This window comes from Emys orbicularis, chromosome 13, assembly GCF_028017835.1.
Source record: "Emys orbicularis isolate rEmyOrb1 chromosome 13, rEmyOrb1.hap1, whole genome shotgun sequence".
NCBI lineage: Eukaryota > Metazoa > Chordata > Testudines > Emydidae > Emys > Emys orbicularis.
This window is the reverse complement of record NC_088695.1, coordinates 23579011-23590037: the sequence shown is the minus strand read 5'-3', so window position 1 is coordinate 23590037 and position 11027 is coordinate 23579011. Positions and strand designations below refer to the sequence as shown.

The 11027-nt window shown below is 46.6% G+C and overlaps 1 protein-coding gene across 1 annotated transcript in view; it reads left to right on the top strand.

Annotated features, from left to right (window-relative positions):
* Window positions 1-4172: 4172 nt before the first annotated feature.
* The window catches only part of LOC135887690 (E3 ubiquitin-protein ligase TRIM39-like), a 37261-nt gene continuing 30406 nt past the window's right edge, over window positions 4173-11027 (top strand). Inside the window, exon 1 of the mRNA XM_065415416.1 lies at window positions 4173-4598. Coding sequence (XP_065271488.1) covers window positions 4173-4598 — 426 coding nt within the window. The remainder of the gene's footprint in view (window positions 4599-11027) is intronic.

The following is an 11027-nucleotide window of genomic DNA, read 5'->3' as shown; positions in this document are numbered from 1 at the left end:
CAATGCTCACTTGCACCGCTGCTCCCTCCACAGCGTCCTCGCTGAGAGCAGCTGGAGTGACTGGCTGGAGCTGAGGAGAGGCCAAGCTGCAGGAACTGGCTGACATGAGGATGGCCCATGGCTCCTCGTCACAATGACTATTCCCAACTCACCCCGCAGCAGGAGGCAGTTGGCAGAAGGGAAATGCCCGGTTGCTGTTAGGGCAGCACTTTTATGGGAACAAGGAAGTGAAATAAAACCTGTCATTCCTGGTTCACACGGGGGCAAGCAGGAGAATCAGGCCAAGCAAACGTGAGGAAGCTGCCAACTGGCCTGTTATCTGAGAAGTCTGCACAGCAGCTGCCCCGTGCAGAGCGGGGGTGGGGGGAGGACACACCCTGACAGGGCCGGGCTATTGTGGTTGAGGGCGGTTCTCTCCCCAGGCCCAGTGATAGGTGGTGCCTGTGGGTGGAGAGGACACAGGGCTGCTCACTCCAGAGCGGCACTGAGCTTGACGGAAGCACAGGGGGCCTGGCAGCTCCCAGGGACAGACAGAGCTGGGGAGACATTGAGTCCAGAGACAGACGGTAAGGACTGACTGGCCCCACTCCCGCCATCTCTTCATTTGGGCCCTGGGGCATCTGCACAGAGGGACTGGATACCTCCCCTCCCATTCCCTATCACATCACCCATGGATCCAGGCAGACCTGGGAGCTGGGAACCTCTCTCCCCACTTCATTCCCCTGCTACCCTTTTAAGTCTCCATCTCTCCTTCTCCCTCCTTCCCCCTCTCCTCTCCCCTTGGACCGGGAGACTCCGTCCCTGGCCCGGTCCCGGGGAGTTCACTCTCCCAGAGCTGGCTCGGCTCCTGCAGGTACTCGGGACTGGGAGCAGAGCCTGTGGGGGTCAGGGAGGGCAGCAGCTCTGGGACTTGTAGACCCCTGGAAGCAGAGGTGGGGTGAGGAGGGGCCGTTTGTGCAGAGTCACTTTCCTGGGGGCTCTGGCTCAGAAAGGTCGTGCAGGGATCTGTCTGAGCCTGAGACACCAGGAGCAGGAACAGCAAAGCCTAGACACCATGGCAAATAGAGAGTGATAGACACACGTCCGGGGGCAGGGACAGGAAAACACACAGGACTTGTGTAAATCAGGAGTTACCCACTGGAGTCACTGGGGCTGATTCCCCAGATTGCAGAGGTGGCAGTCCAGGATTCTCTCCCTCCTTCCCAGGAGCCAGTGAAGGGGGATGCAGCCCCATGCATTCAAAGAGTGGGGTTGGAGTTAGTGCCAGCCCAAGGAGACAGATGCTCTCAAATGGCACTGGGTTCAGCAGAACCCTATTGGGGTCAGGCTAGGGATAAGTGATACCCAGAACAGTTATGAATTTTTGTGGAAGTTTGTTTTCCTGGGACTGGCCTAAACACGTTTAGAAATCTGGGCCATTGTGAGTAAAGCTGAGTTGGTTCAGATTGACCAGTCTGAGTCTTCAGATGTGGGGCAGGAGTTCACAACCCCCTTTTCTGTCCCAGCACCTCAGACGTGCTGAGAGGCCCCAGCTCCCATTGAAACCAAGGTGAACTGCAGGTTCTTGTCCTGAACTGATGGAAGCTCCCTAAAAGTGGGGGGACCCTCAGCACCCAAATGTGGCTCTGCCCCCCACTGCCCATTCCCCCCAAGGCCCTGCCCCTGCATCATCCCTTCTCCTGAGGCCCTGCCACCACGCTGCCTCTTCCCCCAAGACCCGGCCCCCTGCTTGCTCCTCTCCACCCTCTCCCCCCTGTCCGGCGCCCCTGTCTCAGCGTCTCCCCAAAATCATGCAATGAACCATCCCTGCTAGGAGGTGCTGGGGGCCTCTGCTCCAAAATCTGTGCTTGGATCCATGGCCAGGGCAATCCAGTATGGAAGGAGGCTGCCAGTGGCTCCCAGAGGAGGGCAGGGACTGGGGTCAGTGGTGTGGCTTCAGTTTAAGAATCCCTTCCTTGGTGCTGACAATCTTGCTGACTCCACCCAGTATCTAATCTTCTGTTTCTGGTTTACTCCACTGGGTGACAGCACCCTACCGATAAGGTTGAGACAAGCTTATGTTTAACAGCTGGTCTTTTAAGTGCTATATAATCTAAATGCTGCTGTGGATTGTCTTGAAAACTGCTGTGCCTTCTGCAGGTCTAGGCTAGTGTTTATGGTTCAAATGTAAAGTTATCTGAGTAAGGGCTTCCCAGGGGGCAGGGCCCCATCCCCTCAAACAAGTGACAGTAACATTTTCTGGTTATAGGTTTCAGAGTTTTAGCCGTGTTAGTCTGTAAAAGCAAAAAGAACGAGGAGTACTTGTGGCACCTTAGAGACTAACAAATTTATTTGGACATAAGCTTTCGTGGGCTAAAACCCACTTCATCAGATGCATGCAGTGGAAAATACAGTAGGAAGATATATATATATATATATATATATATATACACAGAGAACATGAAAAAATGGGGGTTGCCATACCAACTCTAACGAGACTAATCAATTAAGGTGAGCTATTATCAGCAGGAGAAAAAAAACGTTTGTAGTGAGAATCAGGATGGCCCATTTCAAACACTTGACAAAGTGTGAGTAACAATAGGAGAAAAATTAGCATGGGGAAATTCTTTATTCAAGCCTAATTTAATGGTGTCCAGTTTGCAAATTAATTCCAGTTCTGCAGTTTCTCGTTGGAGTCTGTTTTTGAAGTCTTTTTGTTGAAGAATTGCGACTTTTAGGTCTATAATTGAGTGTCTGGGGAGGTTGAAGTGTTTTCCAACTGGTTTTTGAATGTTATAGTTCTTGACATCTGATTTGTGTCCATTTATTCTTTTGAGTAGAGACTGTCCGGTTTGGCCAATGTACATGACAGAGGGGCATTGCTGGCACATGATGGCATATCTCACACTGGTAGATGTGCAGGAGAATGAGTCTCTGATGCTGTGGACATCATTAAATTAGGCTTGAATAAAGACTGGGAGTGGATGGGTTATTACACAAAGTAAAAACTATTTCCCCATGCTAATTTTCCCCCTACTGTTACTCACACCTTCTTGTCAACTGTTTGAAATAGGCCATCTTGATTCTCACTACAAAACTTTTTTTTTCTCCTGCCTTAATAGCCCATCTTAATTGATTAGTCTCATTAGAGTTGGTATGGCAACCCCCATTTTTTCATGTTCTCTGTGTATATATATCTTCCTACTGTATTTTTCACTGCATGCATCTGATGAAGTGGATTTTAGCCCACGAAAGCTTATGTCCAAATAAATGTGTTAGTTTCTAAGGTGCCACAAGTACTCCTCGTTCTATTTTCTGGTTATAATATTTTTGCACAAACTTGGGGCTCAGTCTACTGCTCTGATTTTACCCAAATTGATACCAGCTGCTGAGGATTGATCTCAGCTAATGCCTGGCACCCAGTGCCCCTTTGGGGAAGCAATACTGTAAAAGTTAATAATTGTTAAAGTTAGCTCCAGTTAGTAACTGTCTCAAGCCTGGGTGTTGGTGCTGCAGAGACATGTGCAGCAGGGCTGCTGTTCTGTCACAGGAGAGTGTGTAGAAGCACAGCTGGTGTTAGTCACTGGGTAGCTCAAGGCAACATGCTGCAGGAATCAGAGAAGAGCAATTACCTAGAGACTTTAACTTGGAGTCCTTTCCTTAGCGAAGTACTGAAGTTGCCTGTCTGCTGTGCGCTATTACGCTGTCTGTCTCAGGAAATGGGCTTCTGTTGGAAACTTTGTCTGAAGGGCAGAGCTTTTTCTTTAAGAGCCGATATTTCAAAGTTCTCTAAAATCCATGTGTATCCTTTAAATATTGCTGTGTCATATTAGGCAGGGGAGAGTTAATGGTGCAAGTTGTGGTCATTTGGTGAAGGCATTGCTCAGATATAGCTCTCCCTCAGCAATAAAGAGCTGATTGTCACAAAGTGCTCTAAAATCCATTGGATCTACCAATGTGATTTTTATTACAGCCTCATATGTGTATATACACACACATATGAGGCTCCAATAACCTACAGAAGGTCAATAAACTTTTCTCATCTGTTCTCTCCATCTCACCCCATTTCACTTTCCCATCTACTCTGTGACACTCCCCCCCACCTTCACCCCCATTCCCTCACCTCATTCTGTGCATGTGAAGAGCTGATCCAAGCAGCAAGGGGACCAGCCATCAACAAGACACAGACAGCCATGGCCTCAGCAGCTCCCATAGAGAAAATGTTAGAAGAAGCCACTTGTTCCATCTGCCTGGAGTATCTGACAGAGCCGGTGACCATAGACTGTGGGCACAACTTCTGCCGAGCCTGCATCACCCAGTACAGTGAGCACAGGGAGTCTGAATCAGGCACAATGATCCTCTGTCCCCAGTGCCGAGAGCCACTCCAGAAAGGGAAACTCCGGTCCAACAGGCAGCTGGCTGATATTGTAGAGAACATAAAAAAACTGGGGTTAAAGCCAGAGAATGCGCAGAAGGAGAATCTTTGTGAGAGACATGAGGAGAAGCTCCAACTCTTCTGTGAGGAGGACGGAGAAGCCATCTGTGTGATTTGCAGGGAGTCCCGGGCTCACCGCACTCATGCTGTGGTCCCCATAGAGGAGGCTGCCCAGGATTACAAGGTGAGAATCACTGCTGCTCTTGGTGAAGGAACCCCTTAAAGGCCCCATTGTGTTTCTCCCCAGAGCCAGCTGCTGGGGGCTGAGTGGGAACTCACATGGCTTAAGGGAAGTGGATCCAGGTGCTGCCAAACTGAGCAGTGAAGGGTCCGGCTGCCTCCCCCACCCCCTGCCAGACAGGTAGTGAAGAGTGGAGCCAGCCATGTCCATCTCTGTGCCAGGCTGGGCATCCAGTGCCAGGTGACCACAGCCACCTAGGGAACCTGAGTGGGGGAAACCAGGACTTGTACCCTTCCCTCTTCAGTGTGTGGGTGAGGCCCGAGGGGTTGGCTCAGACAGTGGGTTTGGGGCTTGTTGGCACCTTTGCAACATCAGGAAGGTGGCACCATGGATTCTGCATTACATGGATGTCTCCCAGTGAGACAGACATGTCCCAGTGCAGCTTTCCCCAGCCTAGGCAGGATGTGTGTGTGGCTTGTGGAGATCCATTAAGTTGTTTGAGGAGGGGCCAAATGGAGGGGAATTGGAGCCTGTGGGGAGCAGGCAAAGGAGGGGGATCCAGTCAGTGTGGGACATAAGTAGCTTTGGCCCTGAGGTGAGTGACTTCCCCAAAACAAGGATCACCTGAGAGCTGAGGCAATGCACTGCTACAGGGTGGGGACTGACTGGCTAAGCAGCAGTTCTGCAGAAAAGGACCTGGGGATTACAGTGGACGGGAAGCTGGATATGAGTCAGCAGTGTGCCCTTGTTGTCAAGAAGGCCAACGGCATATTGGGCTGTATTAGTAGGAGCATTGCCAGCAGATTGAGGAAAGTGATTATTCCCTTCTATTCGGCACTGGTGAGGCCACACCTGGAGTATTATGTCCAGTTTTGGTCCCCCCACTACAGAAGGGATGTGGACAAATTGGAAAAAGTCCAGCAGAGGGCAACGAAAATGATTAGGGGGCTGGGGCATATGACTTACGAGGAGAGGCTGAGGGAACTGGGGTTATTTGGTCTGCAGAAGAGAAGAGTGAGGGGGGATTTGATAGCAGCCTTCAACTACCTGAAGGGGTGTTCCAAAGAGGATGGAGCTAGGCTGTTCTCAGTGGTGGCAGATGACAGAACAAGAAGCAATGGTCTCAAGTTGCAGTGGGGGAGGTCTAGGTTGGATATTTGGAAATACTATTTCACTAGGACGGTGGTGAAGCACTGGAATGGTTTATCTAGGGTGGTGGTGGAATCTCCATCCTTAGAGGTTTTTAAGGCCCGGCTTGACAAAGCCCTGGCTGGGATGACTTAGTTGGTGTTGGTCCTGCTTTGAGCAGGGGATTGGACTAGATGACCTCCTGAGGTCTCTTCCAACCCTAATATTCTATTATTCTATAATGGGAGAAGGGACATAGAGAAGTGTTATGTTTGGACTAGCAGAGAAGGCAATAGATAGACACAGGGAGCTGACAGATAGACAGCTTCTGCTGTGGTGGCTTTATTGTTCAGCTGCAAAATTGAAACTAACATGAAAGCGAGGGTTTGCACTGGAAAGGGTGGAGTGCTCAAATATTTAAAGGAACAATTCATCACATTCGTCCACCCTGCTTTAAAAAACTTTCCAAACACATATACATTATCAATTACACTGGTCTACAATTTTTGAGAAGTCGTCTGCTTCAGAGATAAAATGTGCTATTTATTATGTATTTTGATGTGCTGAATTCAAATATGACAATTAAAACAACTGATTGGCTACTGTTTCTAAGATATTTAAGTTTTTACATTTTATGTCTATGTATATTGTGTAGATAGTAGAGTTTTAATCATAAATTGTAAACCTAGGTCTTTTCATGTGTTTATGGTTGCTTTACATGATAATATTTCACCTGTCCTGTTTATGTAACACTTTAAAAATCAGCAAAAGGGTTATATAAATAAAATTTATTATGAAACAAAAGGCAAAAAACTATTATGTACATAGTTTAGTCCTATTCAGTGTCTACTCGGCGCTTCTTGGCTTGTCTCTTGTATTCATTAAATGGAGCATCTCTTGTCACTGTCCAGCAATAGTCTGCAAGCATTGATGGGCTCCATTTGCCCTGATAGCGTTTCTCCATTGTTGCAATGTCCTGGTGAAATCGCTCGCCGTGCTCGTCGCTCACTGCTCCGCAGTTCGGTGGAAAAAATCTAGATGAGAGTGCAAAAAATGTATCTTTAGTGACATGTTGCAACCAAGGCTTTTGTATGCCTTGAGGAGGTTTTCCACCAACAACCTGTAGTTGTCTGCCTTGTTGTTTCCGAGAAAATTTATTGCCACTAACTGGAAGGCTTTCCATGCCGTCTTTTCCTTGCCACGCAGTGCATGGTCAAATGCATCATCTCGAAGAAGTTCACGAATCTGAGGACCAACAAAGACACCTTCCTTTATCTTAGCTTCACTTAACCTTGGAAATTTTCCACGGAGGTACTTGAAAGCTGCTTGTGTTTTGTCAATGGCCTTGACAAAGTTCTTCATCAGACCCAGCTTGATGTGTAAGGGTGGTAACAAAATCTTCCTTGCTTCAACAAGTGGTGGATGCTGAACACTTTTCCTCCCAGGCTCCAATGACTGTCGGAGTGGCCAATCTTTCTTGATGTAGTGGGAATCTCTTGCACGACTATTTTATTCGCAGAGAAAACAGCAGTACTTTGTGTATCCAGTCTGCAGACCAAGCAAGAGAGCAACAACCTTCAAATCGCCACAAAGCTGCCACTGTTGTTGGTCATAGTTTATGCACCTCAAAAGTTGTTTCATGCTGTCATAGGTTTCCTTCATATGGACTGCATGACCAACTGGAATTGATGGCAAAACATTGCCATTATGCAGTAAAACAGCTTGAAGACTCGTCTTCGATGAATCAATGAACAGTCTCCACTCATCTGGATCGTGAACGATGTTGAGGGCTGCCATCACACCATCGATGTTGTTGCAGGCTACAAGATCACCTTCCATGAAGAAGAATGGGACAAGGTCCTTTTGACGGTCACGGAACATGGAAACCCTAACATCACCTGCCAGGAGATTCCACTGCTGTAGTCTGGAGCCCAACAGCTCTGCCTTACTCTTGGGTAGTTCCAAATCCCTGACAAGGTCATTCAGTTCACCTTGTGTTATGAGGTGTGGTTCAGAGGAGGAGGATGGGAGAAAATGTGGGTCCTGTGACATTGATGGTTCAGGACCAGAAGTTTCATCCTCTTCCTTTTCCTCGTCTGACTCAAGTGAGAATGATTCTGGTGCATCAGGAACCGGCAGTCCTTCTCCGTGGGGTACTGGGCGTATAGCTGATGGAATGTTTGGATAATGCACAGTCCACTTTTTCTTCTTTGACACACCTTTCCCAACTGGAGGCACCATGCAGAAGTAACAATTGCTGGTATGATCTGTTGGCTCTCTCCAAATCATTGGCACTGCAAAAGGCATAGATTTCCTTTTCCTGTTCAACCACTGGCAAAGATTTGTTGCACAAGTGTTGCAGCATATGTGTGGGGCCCACCTCTTGTCCTGATCTCCAATTTTGCAGCCAAAATAAAGGTGATAGGCTTTCTTAACCATAGTGGTTATACTGCGCTTTTGTGATGCAAAAGTCACTTCACCACAAACATAGCAGAAGTTATCTGCACTGTTCACACAAGTACGAGGCATCTCTGCTCACTTTGGCTAAACAGAACTGTGTCCCTTTGCAAAATCAAACACTGACAAATAAGAGAGCATGACACTGTATGATTTCTAGAGCTGATATAGGGCAATTTGTTCAGCAGAGTGATGTAAGCTTTGTTATGATTGCATCATCCATGGCTTCTAGGAATAACATGATGCAATTCATATCATGTATGACGCAATACCAGCTTCAGATTGCATCATTCATTGTTTTGCCTAAAAAGCAAGTACTGTCCAAACCCAGTCATAGATTTATTCATAGATCCAGTCAAAGATGTATTTTAGTCATTTCTGGTTTAAATTGAGATCCCTTCCCTTTATAACTCACTTATCCTCCGCCATTCCCAAGTCAAGGGTCGTATATACTGACCCAATAGCATATCTTGAAAACTAGAGCCAATCAACAATTTTAAGCATCATTTTCGTTCTCAGTGACCCAGAATTAGTAAACTTTGACTATATTTATTTCAGAAGCATTTTGGCTGTAGAGCAGTGTTACATGTCTAACATGAAACACTGTATAACCTAAGTAATCATTGCAGGAGGACAACCGCATACTTTTAAATGGCAAGGGATCATTCTTCTGTGGAATAGCAACACTGTAACTAAACAATGTATAAGTTCAGGTGCACAGCTCGTTATTGTATTCTCTTGTGATGGTGGTGTGGCAGTGTCCTGAACTACAGGAACAGTCAGTGGCAAGGAATCAACTGGATCTGGTATGCAATCACCTGGATCTGGTACCAAAGTTTTTCTTAACAAGTCATTAAAACTAGGAGTTGTAATGGAAGGAGATTCAATCTAGGAACAGAAAGTCTTAGTGGGACATCCCCGGACTCCGGTACTTGTTGAGGCTGCAACTGGTCCATATGTGATCTCCATAAAATACCATTGGCTAGTTTTACCAAAAACAATACAAGTCCTGTGCATTTTACAAATTCTCCAGGCACCCATTTCTCTCCACAACTGTAGCCTCCACATTAAGTCTCAAACTTGAAAAGAATGATGATGAGTCTCACATAATCAATCAGTTTGCATAGATTGGGATTTGGCTACAAGTGCGGCAATATCAGGATGTAGCAGGTCCCAATAGGTACGCAAAGATTGTTTCAAGAAAAGAGTTTCAGTTGACTCCTGGGTAGTAGCATGTGGTGTGTGCCTGTAGATGAGCAAGGAATTTTCCAGTCTCTGACTCAAAATAGACTTGTTAGCTTTTAAGGGTTGATTAAGTGTCTGTACAAAGAGTTCTGCTAGTAAGTTTGAAGCCGGATAATATGGAGCAGAGCATATGTGCTGAATTCCATTTGAAGCTAGGAACCTCTGAAATTCTGCAGAACAGAATTGAGGTCCATTGTCACTCACTAACTGTAACAGTAAACCAAATTATCTGAACAAGGTGCAAAGATGTCCAATGATCTTAGCAGCAGTAGTAGGAGTCATGCTGAAAACTACTGGTCATTTCAAATGGCATTGACTATGACCAAAAACATGTAACCTTCTAAAAATCTTGCAAAGTCCACGTGATTAAGTGTCCAGTGTGTCTGAGTCCACAACCAAGGTGTTTGAACAACCTAGCCAGGATCATGTTGAATTTGGTGGCACATAGTATAGCACTTCATCTTCTTCCAATACCTTTGTCAATCCCGGCTAACTGACATGACTCCAGGCTATGAACTTCATCTGTACGATTCCAAGATGGGCTTTGTGAAGAGCTGCCAAACCTGAGACTGAACTGATTTTGGAATGATCATTCACATTTCCCATAAGATGCAACTGTAATTCACAGAAAAAAGAACAGGAGTACTTGTGGCACCTTAGAGACTAACAAATTTATTAGAGCATAAGCTTTCGTGGGCTACAACCCAAATTTGTTAGTCTCTAAGGTGCCACAAGTACTCCTGTTCTTTTTGCTGATACAGACTAACACGGCTGCTACTCTGAAACCTGTAATTCACAGATAATTCACGTTGACATGACATGAATTGTGTAAACTGGGGATTCTTATAATCCAATCCTATACCTTGTAGTACCATTCCCTCACAATAGAAAGCACATCATCCTCAGCAGTTTCTTTGATGATTCCTGTGCTAGTAATAGGTGACCTATCCATCAAGCTGAGATAGAACATTTCATCCGAAGTTTCTTTGGGTAAATGAGAGTTTGGGTATGGCTTGTGTGATGGCCTATCAGCATTGCCATGCTGAGTCCCTTTATGGAACTGAATAGTATAGGAATGAGCCAAAAGTAGCAATGCCCATCATTGCATGCGAGCAGTAGCTAATGAAGGAATTCCATGTTTCAGACCAAATATTGAAAGTAAGGGCAATGATCCGTCTGCAAAGTAACATGTCTATGTAGTGAGGCAGAGTGGCCTCCCACTGACCCAGAGGGGGAGGTACCTGCTTGGTGGAGAATGTGGGCAGCAACCCGACCCCTGCAGTAACAGATCCTGCGTATGCCATACCTTAGATATCCCTAATTGGAGAGATGGAGCTTGACAAGTTCATTAAGTATCTGGCCAAGAGCCAACAGCAGCAGCAGGTGTCATAACTCCAGCAACAACAACAACTGGTACAGGTGCTGGGGGCCAAACAACAGCAACTGTTCTGGGATTTGGGGCCCAACACCATGAGGAGCAGCAACAGTGTCTCCAATAGCTTGTGACCCTGCTGCCTGGACCCAGCGGGCAACCTCCCAGGGGCACAATGAATCCCCCGCTTTCCCGTTGCCCATATGGCTTTCCAAGATGGGACCTGAAGA